This window comes from Diceros bicornis, chromosome 18, assembly GCF_020826845.1.
Source record: "Diceros bicornis minor isolate mBicDic1 chromosome 18, mDicBic1.mat.cur, whole genome shotgun sequence".
NCBI classification, from domain to species: Eukaryota; Metazoa; Chordata; class Mammalia; order Perissodactyla; family Rhinocerotidae; genus Diceros; species Diceros bicornis.
Genome location: NC_080757.1, coordinates 20,433,944 through 20,456,075, shown reverse-complemented (window position 1 = coordinate 20,456,075; position 22,132 = coordinate 20,433,944). Strand labels below are relative to the sequence as shown.

The 22,132-nt window shown below is 36.6% G+C and overlaps 1 protein-coding gene across 2 annotated transcripts in view; it reads right to left on the bottom strand.

Moving 5' to 3' along the window:
- Window positions 1-22,132, bottom strand: part of NF1 (neurofibromin 1) — a 260,892-nt gene that overhangs the window by 116,371 nt on the left and 122,389 nt on the right. For both annotated transcript variants that reach the window (XM_058560309.1, XM_058560310.1), the window contains exons 16-29: window positions 20,283-20,406; window positions 18,722-18,883; window positions 17,361-17,610; window positions 16,768-16,841; window positions 16,456-16,539; window positions 11,976-12,410; window positions 11,444-11,583; window positions 11,067-11,189; window positions 10,506-10,589; window positions 9,674-9,790; window positions 7,509-7,690; window positions 7,178-7,389; window positions 4,318-4,479; window positions 4,075-4,178 (exon numbers count right to left, since the gene is read on the bottom strand). In XM_058560309.1, coding sequence (XP_058416292.1) covers window positions 4,075-4,178; window positions 4,318-4,479; window positions 7,178-7,389; window positions 7,509-7,690; window positions 9,674-9,790; window positions 10,506-10,589; window positions 11,067-11,189; window positions 11,444-11,583; window positions 11,976-12,410; window positions 16,456-16,539; window positions 16,768-16,841; window positions 17,361-17,610; window positions 18,722-18,883; window positions 20,283-20,406 — 2,253 coding nt within the window. The remainder of the gene's footprint in view (window positions 1-4,074; window positions 4,179-4,317; window positions 4,480-7,177; window positions 7,390-7,508; window positions 7,691-9,673; window positions 9,791-10,505; window positions 10,590-11,066; window positions 11,190-11,443; window positions 11,584-11,975; window positions 12,411-16,455; window positions 16,540-16,767; window positions 16,842-17,360; window positions 17,611-18,721; window positions 18,884-20,282; window positions 20,407-22,132) is intronic.

Below are 22,132 nucleotides of genomic sequence, written 5' to 3'. Positions count from 1 at the left end.
TCAATCAAACAAACATTGACACGCATCTACTATTTGCCATCTTAGTGCCAGGTGCTGAGGATGCAACAATAATTGGCCTTTGACCTTTTCAAAGAGAAAGACACATACACACTAAGTAATAAGTACAATAATTCAAGGATATAAAAGGCAAAATAGCAAACCAGAGATAGGCATGATTAATTCACATGGCTGGTGGTTGCTGGGAAGCCAGAGGCAGAAAATGAACTTGGAACATATGGAGAACTGAAAAGAGATTGGTCTAAATATGGGAACTATATGCACGCAGATTAGTTAAGAAACTACAATAGTAATTCAAATCTGAGATATGGAGGGCATAGGAGTTTTGTGGTATGAAAGAAAAGATCAACAATTTACTTAGCAAGGCGAGAAGAGATTCCTAAAAACCTGGACAATTCTTGTCTACTTGGTGGGAACCTTTTCTTAATGAGGGAACACAGTAGCAGGCACACAGCAGTCTGTTTCAGTTGTCCCTCTAAAACACCTTCCAGCCACAGCACCCTCGTCTCCCACACGCCAATAATAACTTTTTGGCTATTCCACTAATTCTGATATATAATGAAGCTTGGTGTTCAATTATTTAAGTGTTTGTGTGTACAAAATTTTTCCCTCTGTTTGATTTTAAAAGAATCAGCTTTGTCCCCATTTTTTTTATCCCATTGTTTTCCTGGTTTTAATTTCATTAATTTCTAATCTAATTTTTATTTCTTCCCTTCTGCTTGCTTTAGGTTTATGCTGCTCTTCTTTCTCTAGTTTTCTAAGGTGAAAGCTTAGATTATTGATTATAGATCTTTTTTCTTTTATACATTCAATGGTATAAATTTCCCTCCAAGCACTGCTTCCCCTACCTTCCACAAATTTTGATAAGATGTACTTTCATTTTCATTTAGTTTCTCTTTTTTTGTTTCTTTGCATTTCAGTTTTGGGAGATTTCTACTGACATCTCTTCAAGTTCACTGAGTATTTCCTCAGTTGTGTCCAGTCTACTGATGAGCCCATCCAAAGGCATTCCTCCTTTCTCTTACAATGCTTTTGCTTTCTAGCATTTCCTTTTGATCCTTTCTTAGAGTTTCCATCTCTCTGTTTACATTACTCAGCTATTCTTGCATATTCCACTTTTTTCCATTAGAGCCCTTAACATATTAATCATAGTTATTTTAAATTCCTAGTCTGATAATTCCAAAATCTCTGCCAAATCTGAGTCTGGTTCTGATGGCTTGCTTTGTCTCTTCTGACTGATTTTTTTCACCTTTTAGCATCCTACAAAGGATGTTTTTTGAAAGTTAGATCCAAGATGTATTGGGTAGCAAGAACTGAGATAAAACCTTACACTAAGGACCTGTTCATGTTAATCAGGCTAGCACTTAGGTTGTGTTTAAATGTTTGCTGTAGCTGTAGCTGTCAATTTGCTCCTTGTTTTTGTCTCCCTAGTTGTCTTTGGGTTTCCCCCAAAATTTCTTCTTAAATAGTCTCTGGGTTGCAGCTTTCTTAGCTGTAATCCACTGTTAATACACTGGAGTCCCATTTATGTGGTGGTGAGGTATTGGGGAGGGGAAGCAGTCTATAATCTTATGATTATATATCCATTGTTTTATTGGGCCAGAATCCCTGAGCTGTCACTTTCAGAAGAGTTTCTTAGCCTTTTTTTCCCCCTTATGTAAGACAGGAAGGCTAGAGGTAGCTGAAGTTGGCTAACTGCCCATCCTCCAGGTCAGAAAAGGCTTTGGTAAAGTAGCTTCCCTTGAGGGCAGGACTTTATAAGGGAGAACAGAACATTATGGGCATATTTCAAAACGGCTACTTTTCCCCTTCCCTTGCCCAGAGCACAAGAAGCTTTTCCTCCATCTTCACCATGAGAACCTGGTGGGCCTCTGTAGGTCAAATTAACAAAAGTGCAGGGGTCCCCGTAAGACTGGGCTCCCAGGAGTTTTAACTCTAAAGCTAATCCACACTCAATCTCCAGCAGTTCGTCAACTTTGGTCTAAGTGTTCCTACCAGTTACTGGCTCCAGCAGCAGTTTCTCCTGGTAAGCTGGGATTCTCTGTATTTGCCTGTCTCTAGGTGGTGGTTTGCCCTGTAATTCAATTCTCTGATGATCTAAGAAGAGTTGCCAATTTTCCGTTTTCAGCTTTTTCTTATTGTGAACATGGGAAGGTCAACTTCCAAACTCTTTATATGTCAGAGCAGACCTCAGTTTGATTTTAAGTAACCTGAATATAATAACTTTGTCATCTAATTCTCTTACCTGCACCACAGTACTTAGGCAGTTAGTTTACTTTCTCACTAAGTAATTCTTTAACCTTTAAAAAGTAACATTACTTAACGGTAACAAAATACCAGATGGCTTAAAAGAATGTTGCTTTTAAGTTTCAAACTATAACTATTTAACTATTTTAACAATAATTAGCTAATTTAGTGCCAGAATTCTGATTAGATATATAGTTGATACTTCAGCAAAGGCAGAGCCAAAAATATCAACTGATACAAAGTGGCAAAATAAAAATTATTTAGGAAGAGCAACCATCAAGAAACTCTGAGCTTGAAAATAAAAAAAAAATAATGTTAACTGAACGAAAGACAAGCGGCGTGGCTTAGAAAAATCAAGCATAACATAATTGTTTAAAATGCATTCATTCGATGGATATTTATGAAATGTCAACTATAAGCCAGATACCATGCTAAATATTCATAGAAGGATATAAAGATGTACAAAATGTAAAAGAGCCAACAGTCTAGAGGCGAGATAAGTTCATAAAATACTTCATCACAATTAAGTGTTACAATGCTGATGCAGAAACACAGAATAAAGCCTATTTCTTTATTCATGTGTAGTGTGTGTATATGGGCAGCACCTGGGGACAGGTAGAAAGCTTCGCAGAGATGGTAGCTTTTAAAAACTGCACCTTGCATTACCCCTTGGCCTCTTCTCCTTCTAAGTTACTCCTCTTTAGAGGAGGAGGAGTGAGTTAGAAAAAAGAGTCAAGCATGCTCAGCTCAGTGCCATCCTCTCCACTCTAGACATGTTTACCTACAGAAAAGATATATCCTAGTCTGCTCTCTACTCGTGTGGTAAAAAGCTTGCCAGACCCTGTGAGGGAAACCTGTAGTTATCCAGCTGTGCAAGGGATGGGATAGATGAGTCTAATCCAAGGTGAAGTGTTAGCAAGCCTATTTGCCCCACAGGATCTACAGTCACATTCTCCAATCATTTTTATCAGAAATAAAGGTGAGAGCTGATTCCTGAATGTTTCCTTCTCATCCCTCCTCCCTCTACCCTTTTGATTTTGAAGTTGGGCGGGGAAGAGGGACATTATTTATTAGGCATCTCCAATCCCCATGAACCCTATGCGTCAAGCCACTTTAAAAATATATAACATGTGCATATTTCCTCGGAGCTAAAGTCCAGAGAATACATGAAAGAATGACAAGAGGCGAGGGTGGATTATAGTCAGACCACTCTGTACTTTATCTTGTAGTCAATGGGGGAACAATTGATGATTTCCAAGAAATAAAGTGACAAAAAGATTTAGGTTTCAGAATAATTCCTACAGCAAATGACCTGAAAATGAAAAAGACAACGCTGGGACAATAATTAGGAAGTTACTGCAAAAGTCAAAGAGATCAATATGGTATTGGCCAAATAAATTATGAAACAGTAAAAAAAAATGAGATTAATCTTTATATGTTGACATAGAAAGATCTAAGACATAGTATTAAGTTAAAAAAATTAAGTTGCAAAACCATGTATACAATGTTACCATTTATATTAAGCACTCACATTATAACATATAGTTTCTACAACTAGATGTATGTATATGCAAATGTACTGAAAAAGCACAGAACAGACTAAACTAGTAATAGTGTTATGTCTCTAGAAGTAGTAGTAAAAGACACCTTTAATGATATTTGTAATTTTCTTTCAGAAAAATGTATTTGTGTACAACTTTTACAATTAAAGACTAATTTTAAGAATCAAGGGGAGAAATTGTGAGGGCCTTGCCTCATATAGTGGTAGTAAAAAAATGGAGAGCAGTTGTAGATGAGAGGATGACAAACCTGGTAGGATCCACTTCAAAGCTAACATGTTGCCAATCAGAGGATGTGATCACAATTCGTAATAAAGGATCCAGGAGTTTTTGTAGGTAGGTAGCACCATATACCTAAAGAAATACACAAGGAAGAATTTATTATGCTTGCTCCAAATATCTTGCATTAAAGAAGACATTCTGCTCTCTACATTCTGTACATAATCATTGTTTGATATACCTCCACACACAAAAAAGGTGAATGGATACAAACCTTGAAACAGAAGGTCATTATTTTACTGGCTAAGCTGTTGCCTCGGAAAAGAGTCTGCATGGAGTCTGCCAATTCTACTTCCTTAGAAAACATGTTCCAGAGCAGTTGATAAAGTAAATGCCGAGAATCAAACAAAGTCACTAGAACTCGAGCTAGTTCATCCTGAGAATAAAACAAAATTGTGTAACTGTGAACAATCCTATTTTTTCTTAAGCAGGAAACTGAAAGGCAAATCCAAAGTTGATAAGCACCTGCTGAATCAAGGTAAATGGTGATTGATTAATTTTCCCCCTGGACTTTATCTGTGTGCATTTGTCTATGATAGATGACTTATTGTTATATGCCTACAGTATCTGTTAATTCTAAGGATTAACTGATGAAAGGTAAGAGATGCCTAGGCTTTACTAGGGAAACAGAAAAAAATCCAAGATTCAGCTCAAATTATATGACAAAACGAAAGAGAGCAGAAATAGAAGATGATGGCAAAGAATTTAGTTTGATATGCACAGATCATTTTCTTAGAAAAATCAGTGAGCAGGAACAAGACTTTGGTGACCATAAGAGCTCTAATCTCTTCTCATATGGTCACGGAAACCCAGTGAAGACTGAACATGTGTTAGGCAGAGAAATGACAAAAATGGAAAGACTACAGGATTTACAGAAATTCAGAAAAAGACCTGGGCTGCGCATTCAGCACCAAGAGATTAGCAAGATTTACATACAAAGTAGAGGTGGGTGGCTAATTCCCATCTAGAACCTAAATGACAACCCTCATAATTCCTCATAGTGAAATATTTTCTGGTACATTCAAGAAAAGTTATGTGATAGTAAATCATTGTTTAACCACACAAGCTGGGAAGAGATTTAGAGAGAACACAGGCAGCCATAAAAAGATGCCCCAACCCGAAAGCAGTGAAAACAAAGGCTAGGACCATGGCCCCCAGCTCTTTTAATTCTTGCCTGGTCCCAGGATTATAATAATGTGATATTTGAGTAAAGGAAAAAACTTAACAATCTTAACCAAAGAAAATCTAGAAGCCAAAGAAGACCCAATATTCTGCTATACTCCTTACAGGTCATAATACATATTTGGCTAGATATAAAAATTCTATCCTCCATTTTAAAGACAAGTATAATTATGAGACATAATTCAGTTAACAAATAAAACTATTTTTAGACTACTGTGCTAATTGTTTTTTTCTGCGCTAATTCCTCCCCCACAAAATTCTGAAAACTTTAAGCAACAGAATTTAAAATTTACAAAATAAAATTAAATTTTTAAAAAGTTATCTTGTTTTTTGTTCTCCTTTAGATATAGCTCTAATAGATCTGGCCTAATATAAAAATCCTCCTTTAAAAAAGTCATTTAATATAAAACTCATTAGAAACTATTTACTTAAAGAAAACAAATGAATTAAAGCTTCTTGGACTTAACTGATTCTTTTGTATTAAGAAAATTACTGATAATTTTTAGCACTAATTATAAGTAGGTACTAAAAAGGTAATTCAGAATATCCATTTTCAAAACAGATGAAGATTTGTGAACTAACGTTAGGTTTCAAGAGGATTTCAATAATTTCCTTTTTCCAACTCCCTAGCTACAAGTAGGACTCCATTTTCATTCATTAAAAAATTATTTACTGAGTCCTTGTTATGTGCCAGGCTCTACTCCAAGGACTGGAAATACAGCCGTGAACAAGACAGACAAGGTCTCTGCTCTCATGGAGCTCACAGTCTGGTGGAATGAGAACAAGTAATCAAACAAGATAATTTCACATAGTTAATAAATGCTGCAAAGAAAATATAAGAAGGTAATGTGATAGAATGACTGTGGGTGTGGTTTTGATTGGATGGCCAGAAAAGACCGCATGAAGAAAGCTACATCTGAACTGAAATCTGAATAACAAGAAGTCGGCCATTTAAGAAAGCAGGGAAGAAGCATTCCAGACAGCGGCAGCGGCAGCAAGGCTGCTCTAGGGGAAATAAGTCTAACATGTTTGATGGCCAGTGTGGTTTAAGTTTGATGAACAAGAAGGAAAATGGCATAAGATGATGTCAGAAATGAGGCAGGGCCCAGGCTGGGTAAAGCCTTGTAGGTCAGGGTAAGGAGTTTGCGTTTTTACTTTAAGAATGAGAAATCAGATTACAGCTTTTAAGCAGAAACAAATCTATAGGCAATGACAGATTACCTTATTAGTTATAATTTACTATACTGAAATCATTTTTGGTACAATACAAACTAAATAGCTTTTTAACATGGAAAGGGACAACCCTTCTCAAATGGTTAGCATATATTATTAAGAATGGTATGGCTTTAGGAAAATTTTTTATTAAGAAGCCAATAGCCATATTATGTCTTCAGTGTTTAAAACAAGCAACATAATTTCAAATGCAAACAGAGCACTTAAATTTTTAAAAAATTGTACAATGTGTTGTAGGAAAAAGAAGTGTGAACTGGAGGTAGTAAACAGGCATAAGCTTCGAATTCTAGTTCTAACATTACTAACAACTAAATATGAGATTTAACCCCAATTTTCTCATTTAATATAGGAAGGCACCAGATCAGTGGTTTTAGTTTCCTTTTTATCAGTTTAAATAAAATTTTTCAGTGGGACAGGTAAGGAGTTTGAGTGTTTTACTTTAAGCATGAGGAATAAGATCGTCATACTTAAGAATACTAGTGAGGGCTAGAAGCTCCAACCACTTCCCCACAGCTTAAAACCACTCAAATAATACCTAAAGTTTCTTCCAGCTCTAAAGTTTTAACAATTCATTCAATAAACATTCATTGAACAAATGAATTGTGAAGCATTTGCTCTGTGCCAGGCACTCTTCTTCCCCACTTACTCAACGAACTTACCCACTGAGAACAAGGGACCACATTGGCCAGAGCCATGGCGATAGGGAGTTCTCCCTGATCACCCATCATTGTGACCAACTCCACCAGTCTCTCAAACCGATCTGCCAACACCGTTTCTGCAAGTGTGTCAAATTCTGTGCCTTGTTGGAGGATTTTTGTCAGAACTTCCATAAATGTAGCTCTTGTCTGGAGATCTTTGTGATAACCTAAACCTGATATGAACAGACAGATGCAAATTTACTAACACGGCCTTGTTGAAGTAATTTTACTGATCTTACATGCCAGTTCTCTAGATTTTAAATTTCTATATGAAGCTTTCATTTTATCTCACCTATGGAGTGCATGAGGCCACTGTCCACGTTAGCATTGAGTAAGTTTGACATTGCAAGGACTGTACAGTGCCTCAGCGAGGCCAGCCTCCGAGACATGCCACGTTTCCTGCCACCTGTTTGTGCATTTTCATCTTCTACTTCACTACAGTCATTCAAAAGGTTCATAAACAGTGTGAAATACCTGAGAAATAAAAAGATTGACCTTTACACAGTGAAGACCACATCAACCAGAAAGCTAATCAGACATTCTGAAATCATCACATATGCATCACATGAGTGGCTCTGGGTATCCGCTTCTCTCCAGGCTTTGGAGCATGGAGAGAATCAGGCAGTACGGCTCATTAGGAAGTGTGCTATGTTGAATGTGATTTTATCCTGACAAAGCCCAGTACATATCTCATGACATAAGTACTAAATAGATGCAATCTTTCCTGATAAATGCATCACTTTTAATGTTTAGCATATGAAATTAGTGGTCCAAATAGTTTAGACAATGCCATTTTAAATGACTTAATGAGGTGAACCGGGTTTTATTGCAAATAAAAATTCACTGATCAGATTATTTTCTTTAAAAACCACAAAACACAGTTGGTTTCCTATCCCAGTTCTGTCACAGGGAATATTGCTTCATGCATGTATTATACTTTATGGCACAGTAGCTGATGGCATAATACCAAGCAGTGAGCTCCATTTTCTAAATATAAAATTTGCCAGTTTCTGGTACAAAAACAGACACACAGATCAAGGGAACAGAATTGAAAGCCCAGAAATAAAACCACACATATACGGACAGCTAATTTTCGACAAAGGTGCTAAGGACATGCAATGGAGAAAGGAAAGTCTCTTCAATAAATGGTGTTGGGAAAACTGGACATCCACATGCAAAAGAATGAAAGTGGACCATGTGCTATCGCCATACACAAAAATTAACTCAAAATGGATCAAAGACCTGAAGGTGAGACCTGAAACTATAAAACTCATAGAAGAAAATATAGGCAACACACTATTTGACATTGGGTTTAAAGGAATCTTTTCGGATGACATGCCTACCCAGACTAGGGAAACTAAAGAAAAAATAAACAAGTGGGACTTTATCAGACTAAAGAGCTTTTATAAGACAAATGAAATCAGAATCAAGATGAACAAACAACCAACCAGCTGGGAGAGAATATTTGCAAAACATACATCTGACAAGGGGTTGATCTCCATAATATATAAAGAACTCACACAATTGAACAACAAAAAAACAAACAACCCGATCAAAAAATGGGCAGAGGAAATGAACAGACACTTCTCCAAGGAAGATATACAGATGGCCAATAGGCACATGAAAAGATGCTCAACATCACTAATCATCAGGGAAATGCAAATCAAAACAACACTAAGATACCACCTCACGCCCGTTAGAATGGCTATAATCACCAAGACAAAAAACAACAAATGTTGGAGAGGATGTGGAGAAACAGGAACCCTCATACACAGCTGGTGGGAATGCAAAATGGTGCAGCCTCTATGGAAAACGGTATGGAGATTCCTCAAAGAATTAAAAATAGAGATGCCCTATGATCCAGCCATCCCACTACTGGGAATCTATCCAACGCACCTGAAATCAACAATCCAAAGAGGCTTATGCACCCCTATGTTCATTGCAGCATTATTCACCATAGCCAAGAAGTGGAAGCAACCTAAGTGTCCCTCTACTGACAATTGGATTAAGAAAATGTGGTATATATATACAATGGAATACTACTCAGCCATAAAAAAAGACAAAATCGTCCCATTTGCAACAACATGGATGGGCCTGGAGTGTATTATGTTAAGTGAAATAAGCCAGAAAGAGAAAGACAAACACTGTATGATCTCACTCATATGTGGAATATAAACCAACACATGGACAGAGAAAACTGGACTGTGGTTACCCGGGAAGTGGGGGTGGGGGGTGGGGGGTGGGCACAAGGGGTGAAGGGAGTCATATACGGGGTGAAGGACAAACAAAAATGTACAACCCAAAATCTCACAATGTTAGAAACCATTAAAATATCAATAAAAATGTAAAAAAAAAAAAAAAAAAAAAAAAAAATTTGCCAGTTTGGTTACACTTTCTCTGCTTTGTTGTGTGTGGGACTTTGTTTTTTGTTTTGTGTTTTTGGTGACTGAAATTTACTTAAGAAATAACTGTGATTTGGCTTCCATCAGTTCCACACCATCTCCTTCCTCAGGCTGCAGCGGAAGACCAGCCAGGAGTGAAACTACTGCTTCCATGCTTGCCTGGTCCAAATCTCTGAAGAAAAAAAACGTGACGACCTTAAGTCTTTCAAGTTCTTCTATTCCACCTTACCTTCATATAAACTTATTCCTGACAGACACAAACTTTAGGAACTACCTAAACAAATTGTTAGGACAATCTAAATAATCTGAGTTAATATGCAGACCCTAGAACGCAAAAACGTTTCAAGTTGGAGAGAGGGTCATGAAGTAATCTTGGCAAAATAACTTAGATCAAAAGCATGTACTATAAAACAAAGCTTGGCCGAAGAAATATATGTGAATGGTTATTATGTAGTTCATAGTGTTTAATTATTTTCTGTTATGTGGCAATAAGTATCTATCATTAGAGCAAACTTAAGCAATTACTTTTTAGAAAGACTCAAAAAAATTAAGTTCCTAAAATAATACCTTTAACTATCTAATGATAAAATAAATACAATCTAAGGCTTTACATATCTTATTTTCCAATAACTATAGACTATCTTTCCTAAATAGATAACACTTTCTATATATAACACTCTCTCACATTTGTTTTTAATAAAAGTCAGTTAAAAAGAGAAAGAAATAATAAAGATTAATATTGTTATATAATTCAAATGCAAAAGTTTGATATCCAAAAAAACAATTTCAATACACATAAAATATACTTATAATAGCTATAATGAAGTAGTACTAATGCCTAGAGTAAACCTGCTAATACTTAATTAAAGGTCATTATCTTTTCTTACCTTGTAAGACATTTTACGTCATCATCTGCTGCTTGGTTTGATGTTCCCATAACCCAGTCTGTCAGATATTCTACCATCTTATTCCTATAGAATGGCAAAGAAAAAGAAAATAGCAAACAACTTTTTTAAAGTCATACATACACCTTTAGTCATATAAGACCTTTTAATAGCACAAATAATTTGCCAAATCACCCGGGCGACATGACAATTTTATAAAAGAGATACTGCTATCACAGATCTAACACTCAGAAGGGCACGAACATAGGCAACTTGGATAGTGATCCTCCACATCAGCCCTTAGTTATGGTATCAGTTTGAACAGAATCTTAGGACCAAATTCTTAGGTCAAGTACAGTATAATTTTAAAAAAGGGAGCATTGTCATGGGCACAAAGCTCAGGGAAATTTGAAAAGACATGAAGAGAAAAACAAACATGTAAAATGTTTCTTTTCCACCCCCCCTGCCCTGCTTCCAATGATAACCAGGGACCTACTATTTTTCCGTACTTCATTTAACATAAGATTTATAAGACTCTACTACTTTGCTCTTTTGAGAACTCACCTAAATTTCATCTCCTGACAAAATGAGAGGTCATCTCTCCTTGCCATCATGACCTCAACTAACTGACACAGTTTCGTTTTTATTTGAATTGCATGGACCATATTCCCAAGTACACGAACATATCTATTTAGACATGGAAACATTAAAAAACACATGATCAGATGTAAACAAAAGAGAAAGTTTTCTAAATGCTTTAATGTCTAAGTACAATGATTAAATGTAACTATTTTATTTTATTTATATTAGAACATACATAACTTCTGATTACCTTATTGTCACACCCTAATTTGGGTGCAATAAAGAAAAGGATTGCAAATTATTTCACTAATAATTACCAATACCAATGTGTTTCTGCTACATTTCAGTAGAATGTTTACCTGACCAGATTCAACATCATTGTTTCAATGCTAGCTTGTCCCAGATGTTCGGAGCTGCCTTCAGTATGATTATCTAGTAAGTTCTTCATTATAGCTATGGTTTGCTCTACAAATTGAGTATTGGTGTCAGTCAATAAAACCTATACAAAGAACAAAATACATTTTGGAATCAAAGCACAGCAGACAGATCACAGACAGATGAAGTTGCCTGATCTAAATGTCATACACATGCAGAAATGCACCCACAGGCATATATCCAAACAGGCACATAGATACACACAGACACTCATACCCATACCCAAGACATTCATAACCTCAGGCACACTCATGCACTAGAGTTCCTAAAAAGCAAACTGATCCCTACATTAGATGATTCTTCTTTCTGCAATTTTTTGCCTATTTTCTAAAAACCTGTAAGTGAACGTTCATGCCAGTATCTAATTAAATAATCTAAAAGAAAAAGGCTTCATTATTTCAAACAGGTCACTCTATTCATAGGGAAGGGTGAAAAATAAAGGAAAGAACACTTTACCTGTCCTTGGGAGTCAAAAAACTTGCTGATGGTATTCTTCAATTTGTTAAATAGCATTGGATAAAGAGCAGGACTCAATTCTAGACCCACCAGATCCTTAACATTGGTCCGTATTTGAAGTCCCACTCTCTCATGGTTACACACCATTAAGGATAGCAGCCGATCCATAAATTTGCTGACAGGTGTATCTGCATTTCCCTCTGAGGACATCACTGAAATCATGGAACCCTTGCGTTCACTGACTGGGCCCATGGGTGGGCTATAGGTTGCCAGGCCAGAATTGCTTCTCTGCTGCAGGCACACTCCCCCAAGGGCACACAGGAAGCCAGTCATGTTGATCCATTCCTGAAGGGAGTCTGTGTCAGACAAATCTATGGATCCACTCACATGAGACATTCGCCTCTTAACAATGGTCTTATGAAGGCTTTCAGCAGCCTAAACACAAAATTTTTATGGAAAGCATGAATTCACCCTAAATTGGTTGAGAGACTTGACAAATTACTTTTTATCCAACATTTCTTCCATGACAAAAGAACATTTTTTACATTTAAAAAAATCCAAGTCTTCACCCCGCCATTTCTAGTCACATCAAGGTATTTTACTGCTGGAGGACAGCTGAGTCTTAAAGAATTGAGGGTAGTGACAAACACAGATACAGTATCAGATATAGAAGGTGGTGACGGACTGCAGCTCAGAAAGGAACATACTCTCACAATTTTTTCTTATATCAACTCCTGGACACAGAGGCAATGTCTATGCTGCTTCAAGGAATATAAGCATTTGGAGATTTTTAACCAAGTAGTGGGTGCACTGATTAACTTAGTGATTGCCCAAGTTCAAGTGCTCTGAAATCAGCTTTGTAAACACTGTACTACTATTAATGTAGATTCCACATAGCAAGATGAGAGTAATCAAATGGAAGAACCACTGAATATAGAAAGAGTGTGTAATGAAGGAAGTACATAAAGACAAAAATCAAGAGAAAAAAATCAAACTCTACAAGAATTTATAATCTTACCGAGGAGGAATTTTCAAAGAGTTCTGATCCTTTTAGTTTATGGGGTACAGACGTGTGGCAAAAACTTTCCAAATTTAATTTCCCTTACATACTGCTTACAAGCATAATATTTATCCTACTACAGAGGATATATCAACTCAAGAAAGCAACATATTAGGGGCATTCTGTGATATGAATGATGTAAAAGTACCATTGCATATGCTTCGTTGTGTATGTTTGTTTTGTGGGAAAAATGGCCTTTCTCTCATTAAGGATTGCTTTGAATATGGAACTCCTGAAACTTTGCCATTTCTTACAGCCCATGCATTTATTAGAGTTGTATCTAATACTAGGACATGGCTACATAACCCTGCTGTCATGCAGCACATTATCTCTTTTAGGACCTTTGTTATCAGGTATTTATGCAAACTCTCTGATCAGGAGTTAAGACAGAGTGCGGCTTACTACACAGCTGACAATGGGGAGCACAGTGAAAGAACCACTGGACACAATGTTATGCTTTGATAAAGAAAGCCTAGATCTTGCATTTAAGTACTTTACGTCACCTACTCTGACTATGAGATTGGCTGGCCTAAGTCAGATAACGAATCAACTTTACACTTTCAATGATGTGTACAATAATGTGAATCACTGGTATCAGAAATGATATAGAAATGTCCATTGCAAAAGAACTTGCAGACTGGCTTATAAACAACAATGTGGCAGAGCATATATTTGGACCAAATTTACCTACTGAGATTATCAAATAGTGCCAAGTGATTTTTAATTTTTTGGCAGTGGAAGGGCAACTGAGTACCCAGCATATTGACTGCATTTGGGCTGCAGCACAGTTGAAACATTGTAGTCAGTATACACAGGACTTATTTCCTTCACTCATCAAGAATTTGGATCCAGTATCATTTAGATATCTCCTTAATCTGGTCTCAGCTCTTGAGCCAAGTGTTCATACTGAACATTGTACTTGGCACTGATGTTAATTAAAGCATTATGGAATAATGCACTAGCAGCTAAGGCTCAGCTATCTAAACTGAGTTCTTGTGCATCTTTATTACATAGTAATACTCCCACTGCAAATAAGAAAGAGGAAGAAGAGCTCAGAAGAGCAGCTCCATCACCTTGGTCACCTGCAGCTAGTCCTCAAAGCAGTGATAACAGTGATACCCATTCAAAGTGGAGGCAGTGACATCGAAATGGGTAAGTAACTTATTAGTAGAACCAAACATGCACAACAGGGACTTTCAGACACAGGGGAATCCATGTACAGAGGTTCTGACGAAACTGCCAACAGTGGTGAAGATGGAAGCAGCAGTCCTGGTAGCAGCAGTGGGCATAGTGATGGATCTAGCAATAAGGTGAATTCTAGCCATGTAAGCCAGTCAGCTGGGAGCCCTGGCAGTGGGGTACAGTCAGAAGATACTGCAGATATTGAAGCCCCTAACGAAGAATATGACGACGATCATGGTCATAATCCTCCTACAAGCAGTGCGGTACAGATCTTCAAAACAGAAAGTTAGAAAGTCAAGCAAGCATTTGCTCAAGGGATTCCCAAGATCCATCAGGAAGAAGTAGGACAAGCAATGGAACATGAAAAGGCCTGGTTTTTAACACTGGGTCAATGCCATCAGTATAATCGAATATGAATGCTAGATGCACACTAGGAAGACCCAGAACGTGATATTTCAGGGAAAATGAATGCTGCTCACATAGCACAAACATCTCAGGAATCTTGTATTACATGCAATGGGGAGTTTCTTGGGGAGACTACCGGGAATGAATTATTTAATTGTCAGTAGTTTATTGGTCCACATCACCACCACCATCATTACCACCCTGATAGGCATATAGCTGATGATATGCTAGGTGCAGATGATGACAGTTGCAGTAACTCCCAGGTCAGTGCAAAATCAGGAGAAAATATGGCTGATTTTGATGGTGAAGAATCTGGGGGTGAAGAGGAGCTAATTCAGATTAATTCACACGCAGAGCTAACATTTTATCTTCACCAACAACTTCCCAATCTAGCATCTATTTACCATGAACATCTTAGTCAAGGATCTGCAGTTCATCAACATCAATTCAACAGTAATGCTACGACAGAAATTTGGACATTTGCAAGAAAGGAAACACTTTGTTGTGGGATATAGCCCAAAATTATGATGCAGTTAATCTTTCTAAAGGATTGATAAATGAAGCAGAGAAACCACTCTGCTCCTTAGTATGTTAGTTTACGGACAGACATATTTGAATGAGATTCATCGAAGGTTGCCTTGAAAATTTAGGAAACAGGTAAACAGGAATTTAAAAATTTTTTATGCAGTAAAAGTTCATTTTGAGTATTCTTATTGACTAGGCGTGGTGGACTCACAGCATCTAATGTACCATTATCAGCCTATTTTTTAGTAATTGGGTTTTCGTAATAGGTTTAAAGACTTTTCTCTCAAGAGGTTCATATTTTATCACTCAGTCTTGCTTTTCTCAGCACTTCTCAGCACTCTTGGTTAGAACCCCACCAAGAGAAACAAAGGAATAATAATAAGACTTATTCTCTTTTTGACTCTGGGAACACAGTGGTAATTACTCTGTTTCCACATTACAGCTAAACGTTCTTGAACTATGTCATATTATATATAAAGGAAGCTAAACAAGATAAGAAGTTAAACGTAAACTGAAATATAAACACTTTGATAACAGCATGGTTCTTCCATTTGGGCGGATCTTTTGTACCTTGACTTCTGTAGTGCATAAAGAATTAGGTTAGTGTTTTTCTCTAGTTTCTCTAGCCATATATTTATATACTTCTTATCAGGGCTCAAATGATTACAAGTTTCTTGATTTTCAGTTCTGTTCCACTGGTACAATTTCAGGTTTCCTTTGTCTTATACTTCTTTGATAATGTTGCTCCATTCTCTGATGCAGTGAATTCAGTTATTAACTGAATACATTATATTAATATAATGTTTTCAGCTTACTTCTGCCAAGGCCTAATATAAATGTCTAATTTTATTGAATATTTAAGTGCTTAAAACATTTTTTTTACTTAACTGAATTAGAAAAAGTATGCATAATATTTATTTTCTACTTTTGGTCTCTGATGGAGAAAGAGAAAGAGGGTAAAGGAATGGTCTCTACTACAAATCGTCTCTCACTCAGTGATGTCCAGTATTTCTGCAATGATGGAAACATTTTATATCTGTGCTGTCCAACAGAGTAGCCAATTGCCACATGTGGCTATTGAGTCCTTAAACTGTGGCTACCGTATGACTGAAAAACCGAATTTTAATCCTATTTAATTTTAATTAAAGTTCAATTTTAATTTAAGTAGCCACATGTGGCTAGTAGCTACCAAATTAGTCAGCATAGGTTTAGATTAACCAGAACTACATATCAGTCTTAAGACAACTATATACTTGTTATATGTTTAGCAAATCAATTAACAGAAAAAAATCGACTTTACAAACTCACCTGGCCATCTTCCATTTTGGCTTTTGGATAGTTGAGGATTAGTTTTGTAGCTTGTTCCCACTTTGCATGTGTATCTTCCCAAGCCTAAAATGAAAGCAATTACCTTTTGAAAGCAACTTTAAACCTAGAGGTAAAAATCAATCAGTAATAGGTTTCAAATTTGGTGCATATTATAAGTATAATATTCTACTTGTAATATGCACACATCTTACATTTGCTTCAAAAGCTATTCCTACCCACACACACATAACATGAGGCTTCTAAAACTGAGAGTGGGGCCCGGGAGGGATGTTTCTGTTGCTAAGGGCCTACCTCAGTGTTTCCTGCAGTAGGATGCTCAATGCGCCGTAGGAGTGCCATCACTCTTTTCTGAAGTGCTGCTCTTCCTAAGCCAAGACAACAGCAAATCAACTTATTGCACTTAGAGCCCTGCTTGCCAGTGAGAACCTGGAAGCCCAATCCAAAAGGGAGCAGAAGAATGAATGCTTCAAATGATAAAGCTGAACACTTTTTACTGGCCTCACAGGAAAGGTAACTTGGACTCCACAAGGTCCATGGTATAAAATAGCTATTCCCACTTATATTTACTCAAAACATGTGCCAATGTGTTTAAAACTTGACAATATACAGTTCAGGCAGAGTAAATTATATAATCTATAACTGACAGCAATTTATACTGTCAGTTTTTAAACAACTGTACAGCATATTAAAAACTCAGTGAGAAGTTAACAATTTATCTCAAATGCTATTTATTTTCACCCTCCCTTGTACAGAAAAGGATTCCAAGTAAGCTATTTGAATTAGCCCTGTAAAGTTACAAAGTAGTACTAATCTTTAATACATTCCTACATTCCTAGCACAATTAGACGTCAAGGCAGACTGAGTAGAAAAAAATCCACATTTACCTGTTGACATCATATTGCTGACAGACGCAAATTCCATGAATGTGTTATAGTTGGGCAAGAAGTTGTGCACCGACACTTCATCCACTCCACACCGGATATCCGCTTCCTCACAGAGGTGGCGGAAACAGGACATGGCAACCAGAACAGCTTCAGTGTCAGGGCTCCACAGAAACATGTACAAGGCCACTTCGAGTTTGGTCTGGGCTTGTCGACATATCGGTGGGGTTCCACTGTACCCTGCTGCACTATCCTGGGAGTCAGGGGTGGGAGGCATATATTTGCAACTTAGCTATTTTATTTACAAAACCCAACAGTGCAACAAACCGTGTATCATGTCTATCTGTATGCAGATAGAAATTTTCAAACCCCAAAATATCTTGTCTGAATGAGAAACGAGTTTATTTGGACCAACATAATGCTACTATCTGTCCAATTTCAAATCGAATAGGTATTATTCTATTCCAGATTCCAGAAATGTAGATTAAGTCTAACATGGACACAAGTAAAACACTCACAACACAAATCTACTGGATGAAAAATATGACGCACTTCCCAGTCAATTATGAATGACAAAGGAAGAGGAAGTAATAAGAAATTCTATCTATCTACTGGAGGGGAAAAATAAGACAAGTACACTGCAGCACTGACTGAAATAAGGGCACAAACAAGAATTAAATATTGCTGTAGAAGATATACTTGAATCTGGTTTACACATTCCCAAAACGTGAAATAGAGAAATCCTCATTTACAAAACAAATGCAAATTCTCCAGATAAAGTAGACAACAGTAAACACCACACTGCTTAGCTGTTTTTTTCCTCCAAGAAGGTTATATTGAAAATTAGGGTTAAAAAAAACTTTGGTCTGGAAAAGAAACTCTTCTGTAATGATTTGATATTTTCACTTGTATGATTTATTTTTAAAAGGAATTATGCACACCAACAAAAACCACAAAAGCACTCATCTATAACTTCAAGCAAAATGCTTTTCCTTCCAGTCAATTTGTACTTTTGTTAGTTGGTACAACGTTTAAACCTCTGGGGTATGAATGGTCTCTCTTATGGGATAGAGGTTTATAATGATTATAGAGCTATCAATTATAGCTTATAAGTGTCAAATACTCAAGTGCTGTTTACACATGGTCTCATTTAATCCTTATAACAATTCTGTGGCAGGAGTTATTATTATCCCCATTTTACAGTTGAGGAACTGAGTCACAGAGATGTTAGGAACTTCCCTGAGGTTCATCTAAGCAGTTCTTTACTGTGCTCTATTACCTAGTTGAAATTTACCAAGGTTCATTCAGAAAAAAATACAGAGCACAGACGGTGACACAGGAGAACTACAAAAGAAGCTGTCTACCATGGATGAGTTTCCTCTTCCCTTCCGGAGAGAGGCTCCGGGAGTACAAGTACGTAGTAACTCTTCATGATCCATGGACATTTGACTCGTATTTCCACTTGAAGGAACATCACATCCTACCCCATAAGGGAAGAGAAAGTGACAGGAACTTCTATCTGCCTGCTAGAAAGAAGAAATAAGTAAGCCTCTCCAAAGTACTGATAACCAAGAGAAATAAATACTTAATATGACTCGTCTTCCTGTTTGAGACTATTCTGGAAACCACCCCCCCAACTCCTATCCCTCACCTTGAGGAACATTCACTAGAAACCCAGCAGTAAAAATAACGTTGGTTCGATGCCTTTGAAAATCCTCAGCTTTCCACCCTTCAAATTATCAGAAACAACAGATCCTAGAAATGTAAATTAATATTTCTAGATCTAACGTGGACACAAGTAAAATATCAACAACATAAATCTACTGTATGAAAAATATAACGTATTTCTCAGTCGATTACAAATGATCAAGATTTTCTCTCACAAGATTTTATCCCATGCCATGTCAGGATAATCAGAAGTTGACTCTTCTGAGATTAAGTTCCGCTGGACCAGTAATTAACACTGCTATATATGCCAAGTATGTTACAAGAGTGACTTTACTGACCAAAGAACTACAGAGTCATTACTGGATTACTAATGCTTGTTCTCTGGAGAATTATACCACAGGCAAAGGCATGAAACTCTGAAGTTTCACCTCTTTCCTTATCTTTGGAATAATGCCAATTTTCACTATATTAACACACTAAAATAAGCCAGATGTGAATAAACCCAACTCATCATTATCCTATTTCTAAACAAAGGAAATTTAACAAGCTGTATGGTCCCCTGCAAAGCATATGAGTTTGATACATTTAAGATTTCTTATAGCTATGATTATAGAAATGAATAAAAATTCACTGAATCAAGTACTCCTAAAACTATGCCATAATAGAATTTTTTAATTGACTAATTATAGAAACTTTATATTAAAAGAAATTTAAGGATTTTCTCTATCCCCCAAAACCCTGTCACCATGTTTCAATAGTTCAGAATCAAAACTTTTCACTAGACCATAGGGAAGAAAACTCTCGATATTTTTAAGAGGTGAAAGCTTTATGGCAGGAATATAAAGAAACCTACATTGAGGACCCTCAATTTCTTCCCTTCCAGCCTTTTGATGGACAATATTCTCTGGACTAGCCTAGCCATAGGGTCCAAGTCTTATGTACAAACTTGAAGACTGAATATGTTCCTCAATCTATTTCGGTTATAGCAGCCCCCACTCCTCCTAGGCCTGCCCCATAGGGTCCTGCTTTACTCAACTCGAATTTATCAGGATCGTGACTTTTTAAGGCCAAAGCCTCAGAATAATTTTTAAAATGTTGATTTGCCAGCCATTGTCCTCTGCATATATACTTCCCCTGAAGACTTTGTAGGAGGAAGAAGTTGAGGTAGGACTAAATTTGGCTAATAAATACTTCCTTAATCTCTTTCCATTACCATTCCAAATATTCTTCCACTTTTAAAGATGTCATTTAGCTTACCTTATTTTTAAGAAGAAATTTATTCCTGCAGATCAAAATTTCCCGCAACCATTTGAGAATTTCTGTGCTACTAAGCATTTGATGGCTAGTTAATTTCTTGCAGATGTAAAAAAGCATTTGTGAGCTGCAGTAACATAAAGTTCATTGTCACTAGCATTGTCAATAAATAACCTATACAGATATAATCAGTCCATAAGAATGGCATTCTCTCATAATGGACACAAGTTAAGAGAAGCTTATTTTTCCTTCTAGGATGTGTTTTAGAGAAATGGTTATCAAAATGTTAACAGCATGATAATCAAAGAAAATAAGTCTCAGATTATGTAAAAAAAAAAAAAAAAAGCAAGTATTTCTAAGCCCCACTACCCTCCAAACTCCCAACTGTTTCATCCATGCCTGTCATCCTTGCAGAGGACTCGAAAAAATGATAGACCATGTGCACAGCACAGATTGTATGCAAACCCAGTGCTCTAAAGCAGGGGTCTGCAAACAACTGCCTGCAAGACAAATCCAGCCCATCATCTGCTTTTGTACATAAAGTTTTAGTGGAACACAGCCACACCCATTCATTTACATATCGTCTATGGTGGCTTTCCTGCTCCAACAGCAGAAATGACTAGTTATGACAGAGACTATCTGACCCACAAAGCCTAAAATATTTACTACCTGGCCCTTTAGAGAAAAAGTTTACTGATCCCCACTCTACAGCTGCACTGTCCAACACAGTAGCCACTAACCAGCCACATGTGGCTACCAAGCACTTGAAATGTGGCTTGTCCAAATTGAGATGAGCCGTTAAGTGTGAAATGCACACCAAATTTTGAAGACTTTATGAAGAAAAGAATGTAAAATATCTCATTAAAAACTTTTATATTGATTATATCTTGAAGTAATATTCTAGATATATATACTGGGTTAAAAATATATTATTAAAATTAATTTTACCTGTTTCTTTTACTTTTTTCTTTTCTTTTTTGCTGAGGAAGATTGGCCCTGAGCTAACGTCTATGCCCATCTTTCTCTATTTTATACGCGGGATGCCTGCCATGGCATGGCTTGATAAGCAGTGCGTAGGTCTGTGCCCAGGATCTGAACCCACGGACCCCAGGCTGCCGAAGTGAAGGGCGCAAACTCAACCACTATGGCACCGGGCCGGCCCCTCTTTTTACTTTTTAATGTGGCAACTAGACAATTTTAAATTACATATGTGGTTCACATTACTACAGAAAAGCACTACTCTAGAGTCTAGGATTTAACTCAGCTGCCAAGTGACTTGATGCACCCACTTCCATGTAAGGTAATGACAAAACCTGAGGCTTACACATTTACATTTTCCTCAATGTGTTGCCTTTGTGCTCATTAAAAGGTAATAATTTATATAACCTAGGAAATAAATTATAAAATACTGTATATATTTTTGCCTTCTAAGCAGATGTTCATTATTAATTAATTCATCAAAAACACAGGTATTATGGAAAATTTATGAAAGATCAAAGTTAAAAAACTGAGACTATTGATGTTACAAGATTTTAACACTCTAAGCTTATAACTGTAAAAATCAATTTAAAACAGTTGTAACTACATAGAAATCTGCAATAGAAGAGACTACACCAAATAACAGTAGTTTATGGTTTGGTAATAAAATTTAGCACAATTTGTAAAAATTTATTTTCTAAATTGCTGTGACATTGTTCTTACAGTTAAAACGAGAAATAATCTAATAAATAATTTCAAGTCAAATAAAACACAAACTCTAAACCTCTGAAGGTATAAGTGTATAAAGTTTTACAATAAACCAAGTACTATAAAGTTAATATTTAATGACAAAAAATAAATACAAAATAAAATTT